Raw genomic sequence first — 26160 nt, 5'->3', positions numbered from 1 at the left:
GATGTCATTGTCATTTCAGCCCAAGTCTTCTGAGCAGAGATGGGGACCCATCTGTTTCTGGCTTTTTGTCTCATGTGTAAGAATTTACGAGTCCTTCGAAGGAGGCCCTCAGCACCTGTGTACTAGCTTCCAGTCAGACTGTTCAGGACAAGAGGCACCCCTTCCCAGGACTGGGTTCACCACTTTGGAGGCTGGCCAATAGGAACATAACTTCCAAATTCTTAGTCATATGCAAAATAAGATAGGCCTTAAAAACTCATTTAATTAGATAAACTGAGATATATATGCTGTTAGGAGTCTGCTTATATTTTTTGTTACTAGATTTTTCTTTGAGAATTTCAGGTATGGGTACTGCATTTCCACCACTTACACCCCTTCCTTGCCACACTCCGGCTCCTTCAGTGTCTACTCTTCCCCAGTTTCAAATTCATGACCTCGTCTCCACTACTCTTACAAACACTGGTACACATACAGAGACACACACACCCTGCTGAGTTTTCAAAAAAAGACTTTTAGTTTTTAATTGTGTATACTTTTGTGGCTGTAGACACACGTGAGGGCAGGTGCGCACAGAATCCAGACAAGACTTCAGGTCCCCTGGAGTCGCAGGCACAGGTGGTTCTGAGGCACCCAAAAGGGGGGCTGGGAAACGAACTGGGGTCCTCTGAGATAGCAGCGTAAACTCTTAGCCACGGAGATCTCTCCAGCCCTTACAAAAATTTCTATCTTTCTGTTTGTTTTTTTGTTTGTGACTATGGAACATGGTTCATTGTTCTCAACAGAAACATTTCCTCCGGGACCCCTCCTCGAGGAACCGCTAGGTCATTAAATTGCTGTCGTGGCTGTAGGAAAACATTTCCTCCGTGTGCTACAGCTAGAGCCACGACGATGCTGCGGCCTGCGGGGTCGCCTGCCACCGGCTCGTGTTCCTAGAGAGGAGTCCCCCCTGCCCTTTCTCAGACTGGCATTTCCAAAGCTGCCATTCGTGCAGCCGTTGCTCCGGAGCTGCCCGAGCCCGTGTCACTTCCACTTCAACACTTCCTCCCACTCGCTGGCTGGTTCAGGGTTCTTGGGAATTGGTGGAAATATGGATTGCATCTTACTTCGAAAGTCCTTCATCTGGAAGAAAAGAAAACAACAACAACAACAACAAATAAAACATCAAATGTCAGAAGGGAGGGACAGATGAAGCCCCACAAGGTAGCATCTTCGCTGAATGGAGACACCTCACCCCTCATGGGCACAGAGGAAATGACAGGTCAGGGACTCTGAGGACCACATTCAGTGCAGTAACACAACACCTGTTCTTCCCAGCAAGAATCCACCCACTAAGTAACAGACACCATCGCCCAGGTCTAGAAGGCAACTTGTCTAAATCAACAGACCCCCAGGTGTGTATCAGAAGAATGGGATACATAGTGGCTTTCATTTATAAACATGCAGAGGGCAGTAAAATGTCCATCTAAATACATGATTAAACTCGAGCCATTCAAAGTCAGAATATTAGAACTGGAGGGACAGTAGAGAGAAAAAACTAATGATAGATATTCTAGAATCTTCTTATGAGCCAGTGTGGAAAACCTACATTGAAAGTTTGTCAGTAAAAGGCGATTTGAGCCAGAGTCAAGGAGGGGACAGAGAGGTCACACCATGTAGTGCTGAGCTGCATGGAGGGATTGCTGATGTGGGAGAGGACTCCAAGGTGGACACTTAGCCTGCCCTTCTGTGTGTATGTGATGCTGCCGTGTAGGGTTCTCAGTAGCAGGGCAATGGTACAGGCTGACCCCATCTCGTGCTGAGCAGGTTCACAAAGTTCCCAGGACTCTCCAGCAACACATCATTTCTGGGAAAGGCTATTGGAGACACAGGTACTTTTTCTTTTTTAGTGCTGATATGGATTCACTTCAAACGGAGGCTGAGTCTTTACCCTGTTGCCAAACTCATGGCAAACATGATAACCACTGCCCACAGAAACCTGGCAGCCAGAGGCTGATCCTGAATATACAATGGGCACTGTCCCTACTTAACACTTTTCTGGGCTGTATCATGATAAGCCTACATGAGAGCTTCTCCACTAGCAGTAGTACCAAGTCCCTGGACAGGGACTAGAACTGGGGACCAGTTTCTTTTGTTGTCACAGTTGCTGTGACTACTGTTTGCAATTGGTGCCAGGCAGGGGTAACTCAGAGGCTGACTAGCCAGGAGTTACATACAGAGCCTTGTCAAACATGCCATTCACAACCCACTGTATATCCTGAATCTATATGTGCATAGGTATTTGGAGTTGAAACCCAATGCTTTCCTGGCCACGGTTTGCAGTCTGCTGTTCCTTTTGTCTTTCTGGCTTATGTCTTTTACAACTTGTGTAGTGTAAGTAGGAGCACACTCGTTTGCCACAGTCTCCCATCAGTGATACCCTGGTCAGCTGCTAGGAACAGAGGACGCACCCTGGGAGGTGGGAGGTGGGGGCCACTCTATTCACCTGTTTGTCTGCCTTCCAATCCTCAAGTATTGTATTACTGTTTGTTCCTGAGGTCATACATGAGTCACTAGAAGGAACCACATGTGACAAACAGCCAGGAGTAGGATACAGCTCAAGTGTGGGACAATCAGGACAGGGCCCTGTGCCCTCACGCCATGAAGATGGAAACCCAGAGTCCACAATTATGTAATAAACACGTTCTCAAGTTGCTTCAAACATGGGGCTCCACTGGGTTCCGAGCTTGTACCATAGCTATATCGAGTATGTATCAGTGAAGGTCATGCAAAGGTCAATGGGTTATTCCCCTGTTTAAAGATGCCCTTGAAAGAAAGATGAAAAGATTGAGTATATGAAATCTGGACATAAATATACTGGGCAGAGTTCACAGCCAGTGCACGGAACTTTCTCCCTGCCCCAGAAGTGGATGAATGCTCGCTCATTCTGGCCACATTACTCCAAAGCAAAACTCTGCATCTCCTCCATGTAGCTCGCTCTTCCCTTGTTCCTTTGACCAGAGAGTAAATTTTCATGCTATGGGTTGCAGAGTCACCCTTAGAACCAAGGCCAAGGTGTGTGTGTGTGCGTGTGCGTGTGTGTGCACTCGATCTGTGCAAGGATTAAGGTCTAAACAGTATTCCCTGGAGTAAAGAATCTACCACTCCCGGAACCTTGTCCTGAATTCCTGTTGCTCTCATGTCCAAGTACTCCTGTAATGTAACAGTGCTCAAATGGCTGTCACAGACAACTGGGAAATTATTACAAGTAATCTACGGGACACTCGGGGAGCTAGGTCTAACTGCTACTTAGATGTTAGACTAGAACCGAGATTATGCCTCTAAGAAAGCTCTCATTAATCTCCCAGTGGCTTCCTCAGGGCTGCGTGGCTTGGAGAGCCTGTACCAGGTGCCGGCATATTTATCATTCGCCCCTCAACAGTGGGTGCGGCAAGTGCTAGCCCCTTCTAAAGACAGCAGCGAGCAGGCTGGTTACCCCAGCTGTGAAGCAGATCTGACTGCATGGCTGCAGCGGTGCTCTGCACTGTGTACATGACTGCTGCCCCACACTACCATGGCACGTCTGGGCTATGGAAGAAGAAACTCAAAACCATTTTGTCTGATGAGATGATGTATTGAAAAACTGCTTAAAATATTCAGATTATCTCTAATTGTTGGCACTAAAAAGCTGAGTATTTTATTATTATTATTATTATTATTATTATTATTGACAGGCTCATTTAGCTTCTGTTTGCACACTGTGGGTTCAGGAGTGTCTACCCTCATAGGCTCTACTAAGAGAGAAACCCAGAGATATGCCCATGGTGAAGGGGCCAGGGGTGATTTACGAATCTGATAATTGGACTTCTGTATAAATAAAGTCCCCTTGATACTAACAGCAGGAGTTGAAAAGCACAGCAAGTCTGTGAATGTATTGTCTGAGTGGGAACAGTGCCTCCTGTTTGCAGTTGGTTGTGTGTCAGGCACCAAAGCACAATTCTTACATGACAGAAATGATGGCTACCACCCAACACACGAGGAACCAGAGCTAAGGGAGAACTTGCTAAGTGACTGGCTGCCTGCTGGTACCCAGGATTCTCCCATAGCCACTCCTGTTCTATGAATTACAATGACAAAGTGCCCCTAAGCCTTTCGAAAACCGGGAACACACACCTGGACACTTTAGCCTGGATGGCCCCAGGAACACGTTACTAGTGTTCACCAATGGTCGGTATCATCCGCTTCTGTAGGTGAAGTTAGACATCCACGTAACTTGTGGGTGGACAGAAGAAACAGGTTCCTATCTAGGCATTTAATCACACATGTTCAATTCTCTAGGCCAGTCTGTAGGGAAATCGTGGAACCTGTGGCCTTGGTGGTGCCTCAGGGACAAAGCAAGCTGAAGTGCCATTATGGAGGTCTTGGGGAGCTTCCCAAGAGACCAGCTTGACTCCATGGATCTGCATGAGCGAAGACTAGATCGTCAAGGCACGGAGTTGGAGGATGCTTTTGTGTGTGTATATGTGCATGAGTGTATACATTCGTGTGGGTGGAGGCCAGAGACCAACCTCAGGTGTCAGTCAAGAGCTGTCCACCTTGGTTTCTGAGGCAGAGTCTCTCGCCAGGACCTGAGCATTGCTGGGTGCAACAGATAAACTGCCAGGGAGCCCCAGAGATCTGCTTGTCTCTTCCCAGGCTAGAGATCCTGGGGACTGAACTCAGGCCTTCATGCTTATACTGTAAGGCACTTCCTGGTATCACCCCCCAGCCCACCCAAGAGATTGTTTTTTATCATAGCACAAGCCAGTCTATGCTAGCTGAATTAGGAAGAGTACAGCATTATCTCTGGGGCCCATCACTAAAACACCAGTTTATCTGAAAGAAGGCTCAAGAAAAGCCAGAGGCTAAATGAGAGGTGACAGACACCCAAGCTCCCCAAGAAGTGGACGTCCACCACCTGGAGTCAGCCCACTGCTTGGTCTCCTTTATGTCACCACTTCCTGGGACGTCAGAATGTTTCTCCAACTTTTCAATGAGTAAGTATAGGAGTTCTGGTCAACAAGGAAGGGTCATATTCATTCATTCATTCATTTTAAATGGGAAGATTGCTGTCCGGTGTCTACTTGGTAATATTTACTCGTCAGCATTGGCTTGGTTCAGAGACAGGCACTGACAGCCTGTTGATACACGGATCCGGGGATGAGGTATCCAGTGTTACATCACGCTCGGTGGCATTAGGAAGGCTAACATGAAGCATCCTACATGTTATTGCTATGTTGTTAGTCTTAGGCAGTAAAGGGCAGAGAAGTAGCTTTGCTTTCTCCTAAACCATTTCTGAATCCCATCCATAAAGTCCAGAATCTTCAATGAAGACAACTGACTTAAGAGATAAAAAGCGAACATCTAACTTTCTGAGAAATACAATCTCATTGCGGCTTACTGACATGCCAGGTCTCAGGACACAGTTCAGAAGCTTCGGTTTCTGTCACGGAAGGTAACTAAGCAGCAGGGTCACTCAGGTCAAGGCTGTGCTGCTAGGACCCACCCAGGAAGAACTGTTTGTCACCTGTAGTTCCTAGCAGTTCTCAACGGCTTTCACTAAGACGGGCTTCATTTTTGTTAACTGCAATCCCAGGGATGTTCCCCATCCTTGCCTAATCAATGACAGTCCCTGTCCTCTGCAGTCAATCAGTCCTTCCTACAGCCAGAGCGCTGCGGCGGATGTTAACCTAAGTCTGCTACACAGTAACAGTGGACCGCTTCTCTCCCTCTCTCCCATCTCCTCTCCCTCCTGACTTCTCTTCTCTAACCCCGCAGCCCCCCACTCTTCAAGCAGCTGCAGTCCCCATTTCATGATGTCTTTTAAGAAAAAAGATTTTAAGTGTGTTGCCTGCACATATGTGTGGTACCATACGGGTTCTGGGAACTGAACCTGGATCCTTGCAAGAACAGCAAGCCCCATCCTTCCTCCTTCCTGGTCCCTTCATCATGTCTTAAGAGTTCAGCTGCAGGCTGTTCCGAGACAATGAAGGCAGTCTCAAAATGTATCACACAAAAAAAATTATGTATGTATTTTTACTTTTAAATGCAGGAGTTACTTTTTAAAATGGCATTTGAGTGGGATGTAAATATCGGCCACCCAGAATCTACCAGGACATGTACACACGCTAATGAAAGTTAGTGATTTCCTCAATGTCACACCAACAGGCAAAAAACCAGTACTTCTAACACCAACAATACCTTTAATGCCGTCACCCAGAAACTGTGAAAAAGCAAAGTCACCCAGCTGCTGGCTGCTATACAACAGGAGACTAAACAAGAGACCCTCCAGCTTTCAGAACCCCCAGTTCACCCCACACTTGGGCATGCACTGCATCTTCTGTCTTCAGCATCTTTCGAAGGGTGACTTAAAACTTGATATCCTTCTGGATTTTCCAAAGAGTGTCTGCGCTCTTTACCATCTGGGCCTCCTCTGTAGGGCTCAGCTTTACCTTTATAATATCAGATATGCCATTCTCTCCCAGGATACAAGGCACGCTGAGGAACACCTCTTCTTTTATTCCGTATAGACCTTTAACTTTGGTGGAAACTGGGTGTGTCCTCCTGAGATTCTTCAGAATACTCTCTGCAATATCAGTTACAGACAGGCCAATGGCCCAGGAAGTATAACCTTTCATTTTGATAATGTTGTAGGCACTGGCAATGACTTCCTTGTGGACATTGCCCCATTGCTCGGGGTCTTTCTTTGTTCCTATAGCTGAATTCAGCTCTTTCAGTGGCACACCAGCGATGTTCACACCGCTCCACACAGGGACACTGGAGTCGCCATGCTCTCCAAGGACCCACCCGTGACAGCTTTCAGAGTGGATCCCAAGCCTCTGCCCAAGCATGTAACGGAAACGAGCTGTATCTAGGTTACAGCCGCTTCCAATAATCCGGTTTTTGGGAAAGCCACTCAATTTCCAGGTGACGTAAGTTAAAATATCCACTGGATTGGAAACGATAATCATTTTGCAGCGAGGGCTGTGCTTGATAATCTCGGCAACCATCGCCTTAAAGATAGATACGTTTCGCTGGACTAAATTTAGGCGCGTCTCACCTTTCTCTTGGCGCGCACCTGCTGTGATAACCACTATCTCAGAGTTGGCGGTGACACGGATATCCTTGCCGCAAACAATCTTTGGCATTTTCATGAAGACACTGCCATGCTGGAGATCCATGGTCTCACCCTTCATTTTTTCTTCATTATTATCAACAAGGGCAAGCTCATCAGTCAAGCCTTTTGCTATGATGCCGATGGCACAGGCCATGCCGACTGATCCAGTTCCTACAATGGAGACCTTGTTGTGGAGAACGGGTTCTTCGGAGCTTATGTGCTGGATAAGTTCACCCTTCATGGTGGCCATGGTGGACGTGGGGATGAATCTCCACCAGGCCCGGTTGGGAGGGCCACGCAGCACCTGACTGGGCCATAGAGCTATGCCCAAGTCCTTGAAATCTACCCTGGCTGTACCCACTTTTCTGCTGGCCCTTAAGATGCTTGCAGCCCAGGCCATGGCTGCGCACTCAGGTGGAGGAAGTGAACAGGGTGAGGAAGACAGTTGAGGCCAGAACGGCCGTTGCCAGGCAGTACAGACGCAGCCCTCCCTGCTACTGCGGCTGCGCAGTCCCCTAATCGTGCTGCGCATGGGCTCAGCGCGCAGACTGGGTCTTGCTCCTGCAACTGCAGGCCTGCTCCAAGGCGTTATAAAGGGCTTCCACTTCAGCAAGGAAATACAGGAGTTTGTTTTACAGATTCATATTCTTTACTATTAATACATAAAGCCCAGCCCAGAACCCTGAAATTATTTGTTTTCTTTTCTTAGTGTACATACCGAGAAGATTAGTTCTGGCAACTCCAAATGAAGATAAGGCTAAAACCTTGAACCACAAGGGTGGGTATGCTGTCTGCCAAGAGGCAGCATGGCTGGAGAAATGGGCTCCTGGTTCAGAGGGTCCGGCAGGAGAACCGATTGTTTAGGAAGGATTTTATCTGTATCCTAACCACGGTGCACATCTGGGAAAGGCAGCAGGAAGGAGGGGCAACCTGGTCTCCACCGGAAGAGCACACCCCTTCTTTCTCCTGCCAACAGAAAGCCCGCGATTGTGTCCAAATTAAACAGCAAAAACCAGCTCAATGGTTAACCTGAAGTTAGGAGTGCCTAGTGTCCCTGTATAGGACCCACGCTGGCTTCTCAGGACCCACATCAGGTGGCTCACAACTGTCTTTAGCTCCAACTTCAGGGGCATCGGATATGCCTCTGCGGGCACCTAGTCCACCTGGTAACATAAATTCCACGGTCACACACATACACACACACACACACACACACACACACACACACACACACACACACATTCACGCAAACAAAAACAACAACAACAACAATAAACTTTCCCTAAGCCCTCCAATTTCTTAAGGAGACAGATGGCCCTGTAGCCCTCTATAAAATGAAGGTATCTTTGAAATAAGTTTTTAACTTTTTTTTTTTTTTTTTTGGGTTTTTCGAGACAGGGTTTCTCTGTGTAGCCCTGGCTGTCCTGGAACTCACTCTGTAGACCAGGCTGGCCTCGAACTCAGAAATCCACCTGCCTCTGCCTCCCAAGTGCTGGGATTAAAGTTGTGCGCCACCACCGCCCGGCGACTTTTTAAGTTTTAACCAATGTGTAAATTAGATTATTACTGAAGTAGTGAAATAAAGTTGCCTTGCAAACCTGTCGCCGGTATATCTTATCTGTATTCTTGTGAACTAATTTCAAATTCTGAGAAGATGCAAACATTACATTTTATGAAAAACCTAATAAACCACAAAGGTCCCAGTACATCTGATGGCATTTTCTCTGCACTGATCAATTCTGCCCACGTGATGAACACCCAGAGCACTTCCTCTTGGGAAGACAGTGATATGCTCTCTCAAATGAGAGGCCCAGGTACAGGCAGCCCTTTTATCATTTATAATATTTCAATTTTAGTATGTTGAGCCCTGACAGTAAGAAGTGTTTCATAGACTTAAGGAGCAACTCTTTCCTCCCACTGTTGGACTGCAGCCCAGGAAAGCAGTCCTGGCAGAGAAGCTGGGAGACTGTTAGTGGAACCTTTAGTCTTGTGACTTGCTGATGGTGTTACGTTTCCAAGCCAGAAAGGCTGCCTGGAGGAAACAGCCACCTTGACACACAGTTTAAAACAGATAAATTCCCTCCACACTGACAATCAAATTTATGGCAGCAAGCTGTCAAAACCTGGAATTTAAAAGGGAAAAAAAGCGCTCCCCCACCCCGGGCTCATCTTCAGTGAATGGTGGCCAGCATTTAGAGGGACCTTTTAAAATGGCCCACATGGCCAACGGTAGCTCTCACTTCTTTTCCGCTTCTCACTTGAGAGATTTAGCCTGGCAACTGTCCCCACCTCCTTTCGGTAATGATTCTCCTGACCAGTCAAGCTGTTTTCCAGGATGAGTGCTCTTGACAAAGACTCTTAGCTGGACAGCTTCTATTGACAGTCATTTTCTTTCTAGAGATTGAGCCTCTTCAGAAACACAATCTCTATGGCAGCTGCCTCTTCAGTTTTTCCCCTCAGTCACAACTAAATCAATTTGGAGAGGGAAAAATGACAACACCGTAAAATAAAGAATACCCCAAACAAAGGAGCTTTGTATTTACAGTAAATCTCATGCTAAGAAGGCAAGCACAGACACAGGGAGATGTTCATGGCCCAGAACAGATGGAGGACTACCCAAGGACGCACACAGCCAAGATGTCACCAGAGAATGCCTACTGGCCTTCTATCTTAGGTGACTTGTTACTCCTTTCAAGTGGAGACCTAATTCAAAGTAGCTATTAAAAGTGCAATGTAATATTATAGTTGAAACAGGATGATACCTTAATGCTTTTGGTTACATCTCTTAGGAGAGAGAAGTTGGGAATCAGGACCAACAGCACATATCCAAACTGTCGACAACTGCAGCCATGCCGCTGTTACCTTCCTTTTCAGTGTCTTCAGAGTCTAGTCAATCCCCTCCTACTGCAGACGTTGTTCAGCCCTCCAAGCTGAGCTAGGTTTTAGAACCCCATGTCAGTGCTGCACTTCGGAGCCTATTACACGATCTGTTACTAACAGTTAAATGTAAAATCCTACAGATATGCCACAGAGGAGTCACCCGTAACTATCAGCACACTCTTGTCCTCTAGAACAGATCTGGGCACGGGGACAGGGATTCAGTAAGTACTTATGGAGGAGAAGTGTCAGTAAGTAACCTGAGTTAGGACAGCCAGGGCACCAGAGTGACTGAGGAGGCCAGGACCTCCTCATGCTGGGATTCTTGGGGTGGGGAGGAGAGAAGCAAATAGGGAGGGAGGCTTGGCCCCTTAGGGGCTGCTTGGAAGGCCAACGAAGAAATTAAAAGAAAAGAAAAGGCTACAAATGGACTAAGGGCGACTTGACTACTTTTCCTAGTTAGGCCTTTCTCAAACCCCTGCCACATTCAACCCGTGACAGCAGCAACACACACACATACAAACACACACACCCCACACACAGCACAAACAGAACACATACTTGGTGGCAGAATGTTTTAAAACTATTTAAAATTGAGAAATGGTGACAACAGCCAGCAGAGGAAATCCTCAGTGAGGAACTCAGGGCCGCTAAGGGGGCGGGGCCAGCATGGAGGCCAGCCTTGAGGCTGACCTGGAGTGGCTGCAGCTCCCACGTTCTCTGCAGAAAGCAATCAGAAGCTTTATTTGTGGTTTGAAATCCATAACATGAAAACTGTGTTTTTTAAAAATTAAGTTAAAAATCTAATTGTGTTGTTCACTGATTAAGGTGATCCTCAAGTGGGGGTCTTTACCGATAAATCACAGAGCCCAAAAGTGTTACCCTCTGTCAGAATCAGGCCCTCTAAGAACATAATAGGCACAGGTTGAGAATCTCCCCAGAAAGCACTCAGACCCCCATCTCTCTCTCCCTCTCTGTTACAGAACTCAACACTGGGAAAACAAGCTGTCCCGCTTCTCTGATAAATTCTCCAAAGCACATTTTTTTTCATCATCATATTTATAGTTGTTGATTTAATGCGAGAAAACAACTCAGACTAACCACTAACAAAGAAAAGGATTTATTAGTAGTAAAAGTTTGATTTGTACAACTATTTTATGTTCCTGTGTACCCAGGGCCATATAAACTTTTCTTTGGTGGAAAAGCTAAGAAGCCTGTGCTACAGAACCAAATTATGGGGCAGCACTGAAGAGCAGCAGCTGCAGCAGCCGACTGTGGTGAGTCTGGGTGTGGTCAGAGAGGCGGTGAGGCTCCATCAGTAACCCTTTTAGCAGGAAGCCACAGAAGGGTTTTAAATGAAGGAAGGGCATGATCCATCTGACTTACACGTAAAAAATAGCCCTGGCTGCCATGTGGGGAAAAATCAAGGGGAAATAAAGGTGAGGTCGGAGACTAGACAGGAAGCTTGTCAGTGCGCTGGCAGAAGATGACCACAGGTGGAGAGGGGCGGGACCACGCTCAGTAGTGGGGTCATGAGCAGGGCAGGTTCATGGGTTAGAAGAGATAACGGGAAATGAGACAAACCCCTGGGCTTTTCATTTCAACTGGGAGATGAGGCAATGAAGGTGTTTCCTCACTGGGGAAGATTAAGGAGAGACCACAAGACAACCAAGCATTCAGGCTGTTGTGTGTTGTCACCAGACACATTAGGAGCCGAGTAGGTGAAGGTGGCTGAATGTACTGGGGAGGCGAGTCTGAAGGGCTGGACAGAGAGGCAGCCGTGTCAGCTCTTTCTGCATGCAGGGCTGTATTTAGAGGGAGACGCTCACGAGAACCCGGTTAGTTTAGTGATCAGGACAGAGGAACAACAAAACCCCAAACAGGTGCAGTCAAGGACACCCCTCTCCTGTGCAGCACAGGTGAGAGCCTGGTTTGTGTGGGCTCTGAACACCAAGGCTCTTAGAGTACCACTTACCTCTCCCCTTAGCTGATGCACATCTACTTTATAAAATACTCTGAGGCCAAATTTTAGTTATAAAAGGAAAGTGGTGGGTTTTTAAAGAAGTGGTTTGGAAATGTGCCCAAAGAGCTGATTCCCCCTCCCTAGGCTTAAAAAAAAAAGGATCCAGGTCATTATCTCCCACTTCAAACTGAACAAGACTGCGTGGTCCAGGCCCTCTGTCACCAAATCGCTCTCCCACACTTACATCAAATGCCTCTCCCCAGTTCCAGTTAGGCCATTAGAGCTGCTGCAGTGGAATAGGAAATAAGGGTGACAAAGATGTTCCTGTCACCTCAGACTTGAGCTGACTAGCTGATGCACGGCGCTACTTCCAATTCATTTTTAAATGATTCCAGGAAAATATTCCTCAGTGCGCTAGGCTGACAGAAGAAAGCGCTGCCAGGTCATGATGACTCTGTTCTGCAGTTGCAGCGAACACTGTCAGGAGGAGGAAGGGAGGCAGAGTGGTAATCAGAACAAGAAACTGCCTCTCTTTCCTGGGGGCAGAGCATTGGATTAGGCAACTCCAGAATGGCTGCCATTAAACAATTTGCTAGGAAACTCAGACTTGCTTTTAACCTTTAGCTGAACCAGTGAAACATCCAGTACTTAAAAGTCTATTTCCCTTCTTTGACATCTTCAAAGTTAAAACTTGCAAACCTTTCCACAGTTTTACTTAAATATGGGTCAGCTGTTTCATTTAGATGTGTAAATGAAATAAAGTAGGGATAAATGTACTTGAAAGGGACACTGGTGACATGGACCCATGCTTTAATAAGAGACACTGTGAGATGGACACACCATGTTCTAGTAAGAGACATTGGATAGATACCCCATGGTTTTTTTTTTTTTTTTTTTTTTTTGGTTTTTCAAGACAGGGTTTCTCTGTGTAGCCCTGGCTGTCCTCAAACTTAGAAATCCGCCTGCCACTGCCTCACAAGTGCTGGGATTAAAGGTGTTCACCAGCACTGCCCAGCAATATCCCATGTTCTAATAAGGCACACTGGTAAATACCGATGAAAATTAAAATTACAGAGAGTGCAGAGAAAGAACCCATCTGTACTTAGTAAAGGCCCCCACAGTGGCTATCAGGATTAGAAGTAAGCCTAACATACTAACATAAAAAGTATGTCTCAAAAATAAGTAAATAAAGATAAACCAATTATATGTGTGTATACATAAACACACAGACACACACACACCTAGAAGCAGTTATAAAAAATAACTGCAGAAAATACTCTTTGTTTGTTTTGGTTTACTTGTTTGGTTGGTTGGTTTTTGAGATGGTCTTGCTCTATAGCCCATGCTGGCTGGAATCTACATAGCCCACACTGACCCCAAACTCTCCATCCTTCTGCCCCCACCTTTCAGATACTGCAATAACAGGTGTGTGCCAGCTGGCCAGGATGGGCAAACAAATCCTGTAGACAGAGCATCCTCTCTATCCTAGCAGAAAGACACCAGTTCCCAGAGTCTCTCAGGACAGAGAGTCAAATGCCCACTTCTGGAAACAATTAAAATATGCTTCGTTCACACACCTAATATTCTGATTTTTTAAAGAGAAGGGTGCTGGGCTCTGGAGAGAGTAGAAAACGAAACAGGATAGAATTTGGGGAATGTCACAATATTTTAGACACAACTACCCCCAGGTGAACTGTCACATCAGAGATACCCAGTTTAACATCTAGCAGACTGGCAAACATTACAGAGAAACAGAAGCTCCCAATGGCCAGGGAGCTCGGAGCCATGTGCATCCTTACCTTCTCAACTTTCCTACACAACCCTAGCAACACACATCAAAAACATTTAAAATACCCCTTGCTTCAACATTAATATCTTTCATCTTTATGACAGTTTTCTTAATCAAGAAAAGTGCAATAAGATATGTGCTTAACAGGTTCATTATAACACATAATAGTGAAAAGCTGGTCCCAGTGGCAGGGGCTAATTAAGTACATGACACTATGTAATGGAGTACCACGTAGTCATTAAAAGTGATGAAGATTTATGTACTCTACTGTGTGAAGATGGCCCGTCCCAGAGCAGCACACCCGAGTTGGAGTGCGTCCATTTGATGCTGCGGATGTGTCCTCAGACAGAAAGAATAGGCCAGAAAGAAAACCCTGCTCTGACCAGTGATCAGAACTCAGGGGGAGTTCCGCTGCACTTTTCCATATGCATGTTTTTAATAATGTATAGCTAAAGAAAAAATTATAAATTACCTTTCAAAAATTATAGGCTCTACACACTTTAATTTAAAACACATACATACATTCATCCATAATTTGGATTTTGAATGTTGCCCAGAGGTCCACATGTTCAAAACTTGGCCTCAGAGTTGTCGTAACAGATGGTGGGAATTTGGGGCAGAGGTTCTTGTGGAGAGATCAGGAGTATGCTGGGAAGGATCATTTGAGATGTGGGCTGTCCAAGTCTTTCTGTCTGCTCCTTAACTGGTGATGAGAACTGTTCTACCCCACCCTGCGTGCTGGCCACTGCTCTCTCACTCCCCCAGGAGCGGAAAGCAATGGGTCCCTCAGTCACGGACTGTGACTTCCAAAACTGTAGGCTGAAGGATCTTTCCCAGAGGACACTAATGATGTCACTTTGTTACAGTATCAGGGAGCTGACCAATTTGCTATACAAAGGCAAATCCCTCCTTATTCAATAGTTTAAAAAAAGTAATAAACCTCCATTTATTCATCAATTTAAAATTAAATCTCTAGATAATGTTCATTCCTGGGTTTTATTACAATTTAGCTCCTACAAAGGCAACAACTGTAAATTATAAATTCTTACTCTACCAGGCATCATGAACATTCTATACAAGCCACGAGAGAGGCCTAGCCTCTTAGAAGAACAGAGACAACGAGCTTATGTGAGCCAGTGACCTCTGAACTGGGAGGGAGTGTCTGTACTCTCCTGTCTATAGACATGCAATGTAATATAAAAGATTCCACATATTCTCACACTCAGTAATGCCAACTGGTGGTGACTACCAACTGAGGTGACATCACACAACACAGGCAAAGCACACACACGGTCCCTTCTAGTTATAACCACAGCAACCAAGAAATAGTGGGATAGCTAACGATTCACCTTGGGGGGGGGAATGCAGAGAGAGACAGACAGACAGACAGACAGATAGACAGGTATAGCTGTAAATAAGCTAAACCTCTTCAGAAGTCCTTTGACCACCAATTAATACCAACTAACAAATAATAAAGGACCCTGGTGACAAAATCAACAAGTCACTGCACAAGTAACATGCCAATAACTAAACAGACATTTGCTTTCCTCCACAAACAGGACGCTTCCACTTAAGATAGCATTTCTCTCGACTATTTTCTAAGCCATCCGTCCTAGTAACAATGTAATCACACTGACCCAATGTGTACTTGCCAGGCTGAATGGCCTGTCTCCTGGAATCACGTGCACAGCTGGTTTAATGAGGGAAGCAGGAAGCTACAGGAAAGGTTTTCCCAACTACTCCCCCCCACCCCCCAACTAGTAAAGCTACTGAGATGAAACAGTGCCTCAACCATACTCAAATGATAAAATACCACAATTCAACCACAATTCCAAATGACCAGTGAATTCACATAGAGCATCAAGCTGTACTGCTGGCTCAATACTGGTCAGGACATTGGGATGCTGAACTTGGAGTGGTTTCTAAAAGCCGCACCTTAAACCTTGGGCAAGGTTAGTGCTTTGGCCAACTAACGCCAAAGCTTCTGGCAGCTGTCCTTTTAGTGAACATCCACTTAAATGCTATACCATTACATAAGATACAAATGCATTTTTACACTTGTATGTATTCTATGTGTTCTCTGTGCAATGAAACTTCATTAATAACTATGGGTAAATAAAGTAAAGCAAAACCACTTTAAAACACTGAAATTTTGATTTGACATATTTAAACATGTTGCCTCTCAGGCCAGCAGGGGTAGCTGTGAATTGAAACGGGAAATGTAAGTGCTTCAGGTGAGCTGCTCACAACCAGCCACCAGATGGCAGGCGAGAGGAACTGGATTTACAGCAGAGAGCACAATTCAAGGTAGAGAGTAGCAACTACCAGACAATGGAGTTGGTTTTGCTCTGCCTGCTTTTATCTAGGAACAGCCACCTCCTAGTGCACCTCCACAGTGCAGAGGCGTGGGTCGTCCTGAGACTGTCACCTTAAGTTGTAGAAAAGTGGTATTTCCCCAAATGGGGCTAGACCCAGAGATTCAAGTTCACCGATAGGCTCAGGGCAGACTCCTGCTTTCACTCAAACTGTCAGTGCAGGGCAGCACACTGTCTTCTAGGAGCCTGGAGCAGGACTGTGCCCTGTCCTAGTGTGTGGGCACAGAGCCAGCTCGGGGTAGCTCCATGAATGAGTTCTAGAGGACTAACTTGATGGGTTAACAAACACTCCCACCCTGTAAGACATGCCCTGGCACAGGGTTTAGGCAGAGGGTTTGGTCTTCTGAGGGGTGTCTCTGGAAGGCGGATGGATCAGAAGAGCCTGGTGGCCTCTGAAGTGGGACAGAGGTTGTCTGTCTATAGGATATTAAGATGCAATGTCAGAGTCGACATATTCTCACATTCAGTAATGCTAACTAGAAAATGTTTTACTTAGGTAATAATCCTCTTATTGGTAACATAAAACAAAGTCATTCATGTTCTAGAAACTAAACTAGCACAGTACAGCCCATAAGGCCAGACCCTCAGGAGTATGATAACCTACTTTTGTTGGTCTATGAAAATTTAGATTGATTTTTTATGATGACTCTTTTATTTACTTTTCCCTCTTTATTGAAAACAGACCTTTCCTCTCATGGGAACTCCCATTTCCCTCCCACCTCCCTTCATGAGGACCCACCCCCTTGCTGTCTAAGAATCTGGAGCAGGGTTGTGATCTTTGCTAGGGGAGCCCTGTCTCTGCAGAGGCAGTTCCGGGTAGCCCCACTGTCTCTCATTAGAACACAAACAGGATTCTAAGGATATAATAAAATAAAATATGATAAGATAGAACTATTACATCGAAGTTGGACAAAACAAACGGAAGAAAAAGAGCCAAAGAGAAGACATGAGAAATAGAGACCCACTCTACTGCAGTGTGATCCCATAAAAACACTAAACTACACACACACGTGCACAGAGAGAGAGAGAGAGAGAGAGAGAGAGAGAGAGAGAGAGAGAGAGGAGGGAAGGTGGGAGGGAGAGAGAGGACTAGTAGGGTGAAACAAGGTAAGAAAAATATACATAAAATAATAACATGGAAAAGCCCTGACACAACACTGTGAGAGAAGGGACCTTCAAAGATGCCGGGGAGTTCATTTCCTGCAAGCTTTATTTTTGGGTACAAATTAATAAAAATGACATCACACACACAGATGGCACATTTGGGTGCTATGAGCCATAAGCACCCTGTGCAGTCTTTTAAAAAGCAATATTGACATACAGTGATGTTTCTAGGAAAGTAAACCATTTACCCACAGCCTATTAATTTGTTCACATACTTCTGTCAACATTCTTAGTTTTTCAGAAAGCCACTCTCCTATTATATTCAACTATAAATCTTCTGTTCACTTGCCCCATATCCTAAGTGTTTTTCTGCTTCAGGGGATGGCCTAAGAAGTCTCCTCTTCGGTGAGGTGAGAAAGGCCAGGCCTGTAAGAGACTGACATGGATCCAGGAAAGCTTGGCGAGTATTGAGCACCAAGTGGATCGATCAGACCAGTCAAATCCAACACTCCTTCCCCTCGCCCTACTTTATTTCCCACCTTAGCTAGTGGAGGTAAAGTTGGAAAACCTAGGCCCTGAACATTCAGGGCTGAGTTCCAAGCTCCAGTTTGGTGGCGGAAAGGAACGCTGTATTAGGCAAGCGACCGACCTCACCAGTTCCCAAAAGTAGCATCTTCTAGTTAGCTATGTCTAAATGGCTGGTCTAATGTCTGAAGTGGGAGAAACGGAACAAATGCCAACAATCGCCAACAATCCTCCAGCAACAGGTTTTCTGACTTTTCTCAGGAGTTCCAGTCCACTGTGAGGAATGTGAACAGGCAACAGTGGCCGTGCAGTAAAGCTGGAGGTGAGCACACGCACGCCATGTCTTCCAGTGTACGTGAGCAAAAAGTACAATCAAAGCTTTCCTTTGAAAGAGGTGCCTTGGTCACGTGTCTCCTCAAGGCAATCGAACAGACAGCTCAAGCTCACAAATCCCACACTGAGCCCGATTTACCCAACACCTGCTCCTCTCATGCCGTCCCATCCACTTCCTCAATGCTCAACACAGTGCCTCGAGACATCCCGGACTTCACACCCCACACCCACCCACCCACAAGGACTCCATGCTGACTGTGATATGAGAAACCTCTGTTTATCTCTGCCACCAATACCACCAACTGCAAACCACTGTCTACTACCGTATGCTTGGTCCACCAGAGCTTCTCTCTGATCATTTAAGGCAAAGAAACCAGTCATTCTGAGTGCATAATTATTAGTTCAGGGTATCCATTTTACACACACACACACACACACACTCGCGCGCATGCACACACACATGGGTGCTAGAGCTTTTCTCTAAAACATGTATATAACACATTAATGACTTGAGAAATTAATTAAAATGTTATATTATATATATGGATGTCAAACAATATACAAGTAGTTCCAAATCACTAACTTTATTAAACAAGTAACACCAATTTATACAGAATGAGCATCAGCTCTGAATCAATATTAATTATATTTGAAAAACTTGTAAGTTACTTCTAACAAGTTGCCTTCCTACTGGGAAGAATTTAGTCATGTTCTGGGTCATTACTTCAGATGACAGGGACCAAAATATATGCAAATCTGAAAAGTAGGAACTTTAGACAACACAAAGTCAATAGTCAGGTATCACAAAGCTGGTACTTACGCTGTGAACTCCTAAGGCTTTCCACACGGCAAAGCTGATCACACCAACTCCACACCAGGCATAAAGAGAACCCCAGCCCAGAGCTCGAAGGGCAAGGGAAGACCCACTCTCTGGTAAGGCAGCCGTGGCCATAGTGCCCTGGAATGAACACAGAAAGCTTGGGTAAAATACTCAGTCAATGTTCTAGAACTGTTAGGAGGGAATTACAGTACTCCCGTGCAAGCAACCTGGCCCTGGAGGCCAGCCCAGCTCAGTTCAAGGAGCGTCTTCACTACTTCTATAGGCACGTGAGTTTTCTGACTGCTGGACATTGGAATGTGGGGGCACTGTGGTCACTTATCCTTCCAGAAAAAACTAAAGTAAAACATTCCATCAAGATCCACTGGCATTTTCGTTAAATCAGCATTCGAAGAATTAACTAATCTGATAAGGGATGATGGGTTTATAACACTGTCTTCCACCTGGAAAGGTCATTTCAGTTCACTAAAGTTCTCTTTTTTAGAGTAATTTTCTGTACACTGCTTAACATACTTCTTAGTACAGGCCTTTCCTATGCAACGTTTTGTGTGACAGCATCAACCAATATCATTATTTTTAGGACCGGTTCATAAGCCCTGGCACCAATTTTATTTTAGAAACAAATGAAGTAGCCGTTTTGCCACTAGAAAGAACAGAAATTTTACGCATGCACATATACAAATCTTTATTTGTTTTACCAAACCAAATAAAAAAGATAGTCACATGAAAATAACTCAAGAGATTTAAAACAGAATCTCAATTTTGCCTCAGATCTTTAGGAACAGGTACAGTAACACTGGTATAATATCAGTCACTTAACTTGTGAGGTGAAAATATTAGTTATTATTCCCATACTTCCAAAAATGAATTTTAGGAGAATCTTGATATTGAAGATTGATTTCTCTTTAAATTTAAAAAAAAATCCAAACGCATGTTTTTTCTTCTATGAAATGATATTCATAACCTCTGTTCAGAAATAATGTGGGCTGACTTTTTGCAGAAAAGATTTATCTCAGCAAAAACTAATGTTGTCTTCTAAGACATTAGATATAGCCATACAAACAAGTTGTGTATGTGTGCACATGTGTGTGTCCTGTGTGCATACATATCTGTGTATGTGTGCAGATGAGTGTATGTGTATACACACACGTTTTAAAAAGATACATTTCCCTTCATTAACTTTTAAAATGAAATTTTAAATTTTAAATGAAATTTAAATTCCCCTGCCCACTTTTAAAATGAAAATTAAGGCTTCCATATTTGGAAGTTAAATAGAACAAATTATACTGTAGTTACTGTACTCAATATTCCCCAAATCTACAGACAACTTATTTTCTCTTCCGTGTTTGTAATACTTGAGGCCATGGATATCTCTCCTAGTGTGCACCAGAATACAAGAAAGTGGGTAACAAGAATTGACCTATCATTCACATTTGTAGGAAGCAAACTGTCATGTCAAAGGCCAACTGTGTAAGTTTCACATCTCAGCCTTTTTCAGTGTAATCCTGGGATTCATTTTATGTAAATACCAAATGGGTTTTTAAGGAATAATCTTTCTGGGCATGGAGGGATGGCCCTGGGCATGAGGTGCCACAGTAGAAGGCTTTGAGCTCCGATCTCCAGTCTCACATACAGCCAGGTGCAGCAATGCTGGCCCAAGAGAATGGCAGCACTGGGAGGATGGAGACAGGACGATCCCTGGGTTTGCTGGCCGCCAGTCTATCCAAATCTGTGAGCTCCAGGAAAGATGGAGACAGAAGGGTCAATCTAATTATTTTCCCTACATCCAAATCTGACCAATATTTTGATATAATTATATCACTAACGTAGCTCTTATAACCTGTAATTTTAAACTTTAATTTATTTATTGGAATTTAAAGCTATATCAAAAGGATGTCTGGTAACATGCCTGTTCTATCCCACTCACAAAAGGGTTTGGAATTACTCAGGTATGTGATGAAGTTCTGCCAGGCCATGACACTAAGATAAGCAGAGCACTGAATTACCTTAGGCAAACTTCATGTATACACACACATCAATTCTGTATTTTCAACTGTTCTAACCAAATGGGCACATAACACCCACATAAACACGCACATACTTTTCACACATGGCACTTCATTTAGTCTCACAAAAATGTTTAAAACCAGTGTGTAAAATGTACTGGTTTGAAAAATAATCTTGGAGGAATAGAGATAAAGCTTTGTGGTAGCACGGCTGCCTAGCATGTCAGCCCAGGGTTCTAATCCTAGCCATTACACACACACACACACACACACACACACACACACACATACGCACACACACACACACGCACACACACACACACGTACGCACACACACATACGCACACACACATACACACACACACACACACATACGCACACACACACACACACGCACACACACACACACACATACGCACACACACATACACACACACACACGCGCACACACACACACACACACACACACACACAACCTGTCCCCAACCCCTCTCCCTATCTCTTTGCAGTGTGTGTACAGACCAAAGAAATTTAAGGGAATATTTTTTTTACTTCAGTTTGCACTTTCCCCTTTCTCTTTATTCAAGGAATTACAAAGAATAATATGTGTTTGCTCAATACAGTTCTTTTTCAACATTCAGCTTTCTAGCATAAGACTCGGCAATTAGAAAAGAAAGCACCAAGGGAACGATTATCCCCATGAAATAGAAAAAGCACAGGCAGTCCACAAATGAAAGGGTGGTCATTTGAAAGTCCTTTTGGGTTGCAATTTGAATGTGTTCCCAGGCTAAAGTACAACTTATTAAATAAAAGCATTGCTAAAAGCAGTAACACTTATTCCTCGAGCAGGGAAGTGCCATGTTGGACAGACTGCTAAATCCATGTTTGCGTGTGTCTGGCTGTTTGGTGGGAAGGGCACACAGTGCCTCAGTGGGCTGTGTCTGTCACAGGAGTGAGGCCGTAAGAAGAGTGGGTAACAACAGTAACCTTCGGCTGCCAGGAATTAGGACTGTGAGAGAAGTCCCCTGGGCGGGGACTGAAGCTCACTGCCCACGTGATATTCTTAAACCATTGCTCAGTATAAACTCAGCTACTGTGCTCTTGGGTGAGATCTGGTGAGTGGAGTGGTGCTAACTTCAACACTTCCCCATGTGGGGCAAACTTACGGAACGTTTTAACCACCCGTGCGGTGCTTCTCAGCTTCCTTTACACATAGGCTCCAGACATGTTTAATTATGTGGGTCTTATCAATATTTAATGTATTAGAAATTAAAACTGAGAATTGTTATAAACCCATTTTCATATTAAAATAGCTATCTCCATTCCCCCCCCCCAAAAAAACCCTACAGAGGATCAATGTTTTATGCTTTTGTTCACCTCTTAAATTTCCAGCCTAAAAGCTGGCTTTTCATATCTGTAGTCATTCTGCTGTAAATGCTTTCTTATAGTTTTCATTGATAGCTGAAGGGTATGAACAAAACTGGAACCTCACACTGATGTGGTTAGAAGAGGAAGTATTTTATTAGCTTTCCTTCTTTGTAATACACCAGTACTAAACAAACAAACAAAAAGCTTTCTGAAGGTTGGCCATATGGAGTCCTATTAATAAACATTTCTGCCATTTGTAACATTCAAATCCACTGGCCATCTTTGTGCTTTGTGGTCATAGTGGACACTATGCCAGTCAGAGTGACTATTCGGAAGGTACTGGTATCTACATTATACAGATCTTTCGACTGTTGATCCCATGTGTTAAGCAGTATTTTAAAATCATCATCAAATCATAACATCTCACCAGCAAAGCTGTTAAGTATGGAGAAGTTGTCAAGTGGAGAATGGTAATTACCAGTCAAGTGTTTTCAATTGAAAGCTTATTAACACTGGCAACAAAGATTGACAACTGCTTTGCTCAAGAGCCAGGCCTACTTTGTGTTTTTAAGAAAATGCCTGCCACAAACACCCCATTTCTGAGTGACTGACAGTCTGTGGCTGTCCCCTCACAAAGAAGATACTCCAGAAGGAACACATTGACTTAGTTGTTAAGGCAGCTCCTGCTTCCAGAGAAAAACACCTTCACTTAACTTCACTGTTAAGCAGAGGTGCTTCATGCACATTTCCCACCTTCTATGAAATTTAGAAGTCAGGCATAGCCAAGTGTTATTATTGAATAGTTATAATAATGTTACCTTTTCAACAATGGCGTTTACCTAATGTTGGTTCCTTTTAATTCTTTTAAAAACTACTGGTGCATTACAAAGAAGTACACAAAGACTGCAAGGACTGTTTATGCCACCACCGCCATAACTGTGCCACTGTGGTCTCTAAACACGAATAGGAAATTAGTCTCAAGAACCACCTGGATTTTGTGGACTACAGGTTACAATCATGTTAAGACCACAAATGGCATGTGCCATGATCTAATCCCAGACAAAACAAAGAACCAAGTTGTCAGTATGTGGAAACAAGACAATCCCTGGTTTTCATCAGATTCTTAAACAGATCCCTGACGCAAGGGTTAATATAATTAAACTTGTGGTTTGGAAACCAAACCAAGTTCAGCTGTTAAAGTACCAATATTGGTTAGGTCTTAATGACATCTGCCACAAATTAATTTCTTCTCTAAAAATATTACAGAATATAGGGAGAAAATGGCCCGCCGGGGCGGTGGTGGCACACGCCTTTAATCCCAGCACTTGGGAGGCAGAGACAGGCGGATTTCTGAGTTCAAGGCCAGCCTGGTCTACAGAGTGAGTTCCAGGACAGCCAGGGCTACACAGAAAAACCCTGTCTCGAAAAACAAACAAACAAACAAACAAAAAAAAAAAAAAAAGAAAAGAAAAAAAGAAAAAAAAAGAAAATGGCCCACTAGGGCCACAGAAGTGATCTTAGTAGCTCTCCATAAGCCTTTCAAGGATTGAGAGGGAATGGGAAAGCATTTTAGATACATTTTAGTCTCTTGTCATTACAACATTCAGAGCTTAAGTATGACTATTACAGATAACTGGAGGGGAATTCAATTGGTTTATGGTTTTTCAAGTAAATTTCTTCCATAGCACACATCAAGTTAATTACATAGTTATTTGTGTGAATATCTAATTGTGTCTCTCACAGCAGACATTTAAATTCCTGAGGGACAGACATGTACCCTTTCCACCTTAATCATAGTGTGCCTGAAACATAAAGGATCCCAAGTAAACAGTTGCTGAGGTGAAGTAAACAATAAGTCAGCAATATGGGTGGGAGGGGAAAGACAATATATTACAAGCAATTACAAATACGCATCAAGAAATTCGCTGCCAACAAGAAAAAGCAGATACGTGACAGACAGCAAATGCACAATCGTGCTGACAGAATAATGATTTTCTGCCTCAAGTGGATTACAGTCATCCAATGCTTTCAGAGCACCTACTATGTGCCAGGCACTTTATAGCAACTGTGGCTGAATAATACCTGGCCCTTGCATTAAAACACAAAAACAAAATTTTCGCTCATTCTAAAGAATGTTAAATTTTTAACATCTATGAAATAGATACACTTCTTGCAACTTAAGCGACATTGCTTTTCCTTCAAAGCAGGTTCTCTTATTATCAATACTAAATTACTTATTCATGCTGTAGGGAAAACAATGAATACGTTTCCAAAGTTTTGCTCAGTTATTCTTCAAAGTCTCGTTCTGTTAATTTTAAGGAAGCACACGAAAAACATCAAGACTGACAACTAGTATACTTCTTAAACCAATGAGGGTGTATTTTTTAAAACAATGTGAATGAAGGTCACTATTTTTTTGGTATGCAAAAAGTTGTCTTTTGTTAAAAACAATAGCAACGCTATGAATGGATTTCAGAGTCACAAACCTTATTGAACCACTCAGGGCTTTTCTTTTTAGCTAATGATAATGTTGTAACAAATCCAGCTAGCATTCCCGCTGCGGCTGCAGAACCAAGGAAAATTCCACCTGCCAAGAATTGGGAGAAGGGATTAAAAATAAAGCTTTTTTTTTTTTTTTTTTTAAAGTGCACATGTAAGTATCAAATACTTTCAAAATTGCATTCAAAACTCGAAGCATCATGGCTACGCGGCTCTTGGGAAACGGGAAACCTGCGTGACCTCACGACCTCTGTATCAAGGGGACACTCTGAAGCTTGGCTCAGAGAATGATGAGAATGAGTGTGTTTACCCTTTACTCTGTCCTCTAGGACAGCAGTGCGAAGTTTTTCCACAGGAAGAAGAGATAGTGGCAATCAGAAAAGGGCAGGACACGAGAAAAATCTATAGATCAGGATGGGTAAATACTGTATGGACTGGAGACTAGATGGCAGGATTTACTCGCTCCAGCCCAAGGAGACGTCACCCAGTGAGTGACATATGGGCCCCACTGGCTGAGTTCACAATAAAGTCTACGATAAGGGCTCTCAGAAAGGAATGTATTCAAGAACATCACATCCCAGCGCAGGGCAAGCATACCTTTAATCAGGAACAACCGATCTTCCGGAGACCCTGGGGCTTCTAATGTAGAAGAGTCCCCGGGTCCAGAACTCGACGTCTCCATATTTAAAGTCTCCTCCTCTACTGTTTCCGTTACCAAAGAGGCCGGAGTGGAAGCTCAAGGGAGAGAGAAGAAAGGTTCCGCCGCTACCTTCCCTGTGCAACCTGAAGAAGGGTCCGAGTCCCCCGCCTTTTCCCAAACTTACATTCTTGCAGTGAGAGAAGACAGAAGGACTGCTCTCTGTCCCCAGCCTAGAGACGAGGGCGGCGTCCCACAAGACAGCCCTCCTGGAAGGATCACTCGCCTTCGTGCAAAGTGACGATTAGTTGGACTTTGGTAAGTTTTTTTGTCTACATGAAAGAATACTCAGTTCCGACTCTAGGAGGCAGTGAGAGGTCGCAGATGGAGCCGGGAGCCCGGTCTTAGCCTGGCTTGGATCCTGGTGCTGTTCACCACTCGATACACTTGCACTGTACCTAAGGATTTGGTCCGCGCTAACATGTTACGATTGAGCAAGCCTCAATATTTTCTCCGTTTCTTTCTGAGGAATTTCGAAATAGTTGTTATTTCAATTTTAAGTGTCGTGCCCAGTCCTGGAAGAGAACCAACCTACCAGCTTTGAAGCACACGCCCTTCCCAAGATCTGATTTGCCCGCCCGCAGTGGACGCTCAGGGCTGGCTAAATGACTGAATGGACAGTGCCAGCCTAGACAGAAGAGCACAGAGGCCCTC

General features: G+C 44.3%; 2 protein-coding genes across 2 annotated transcripts; both read right to left on the bottom strand.

The window, feature by feature from the left end:
- Positions 1-491: 491 nt before the first annotated feature.
- Tmem242 (transmembrane protein 242) lies at positions 492-25624 on the bottom strand. Its single transcript, XM_076926708.1, has 4 exons — positions 25407-25624; positions 24797-24897; positions 18919-19056; positions 492-1119 (listed from the first exon to the last, which is right to left on the bottom strand). The coding sequence occupies exons 1-4, from the start codon at positions 25489-25491 to the stop codon at positions 1021-1023; spliced, it is 423 nt and encodes a 140-aa protein (XP_076782823.1). The 5' UTR covers positions 25492-25624; the 3' UTR covers positions 492-1020.
- On the bottom strand, positions 6199-12835 carry LOC143440082 (L-lactate dehydrogenase A-like 6A). The gene has a single exon (XM_076926707.1). The coding sequence runs from the start codon at positions 7662-7664 to the stop codon at positions 6384-6386; it is 1281 nt and encodes a 426-aa protein (XP_076782822.1). The 5' UTR covers positions 7665-12835; the 3' UTR covers positions 6199-6383.
- Positions 25625-26160: the final 536 nt, after the last annotated feature.

The sequence above is a fragment of the Arvicanthis niloticus genome, chromosome 28 (assembly GCF_011762505.2).
Source record: "Arvicanthis niloticus isolate mArvNil1 chromosome 28, mArvNil1.pat.X, whole genome shotgun sequence".
Classification (NCBI taxonomy): Eukaryota; Metazoa; Chordata; class Mammalia; order Rodentia; family Muridae; genus Arvicanthis; species Arvicanthis niloticus.
This window is presented reverse-complemented; position numbering and strand designations above follow the sequence as displayed.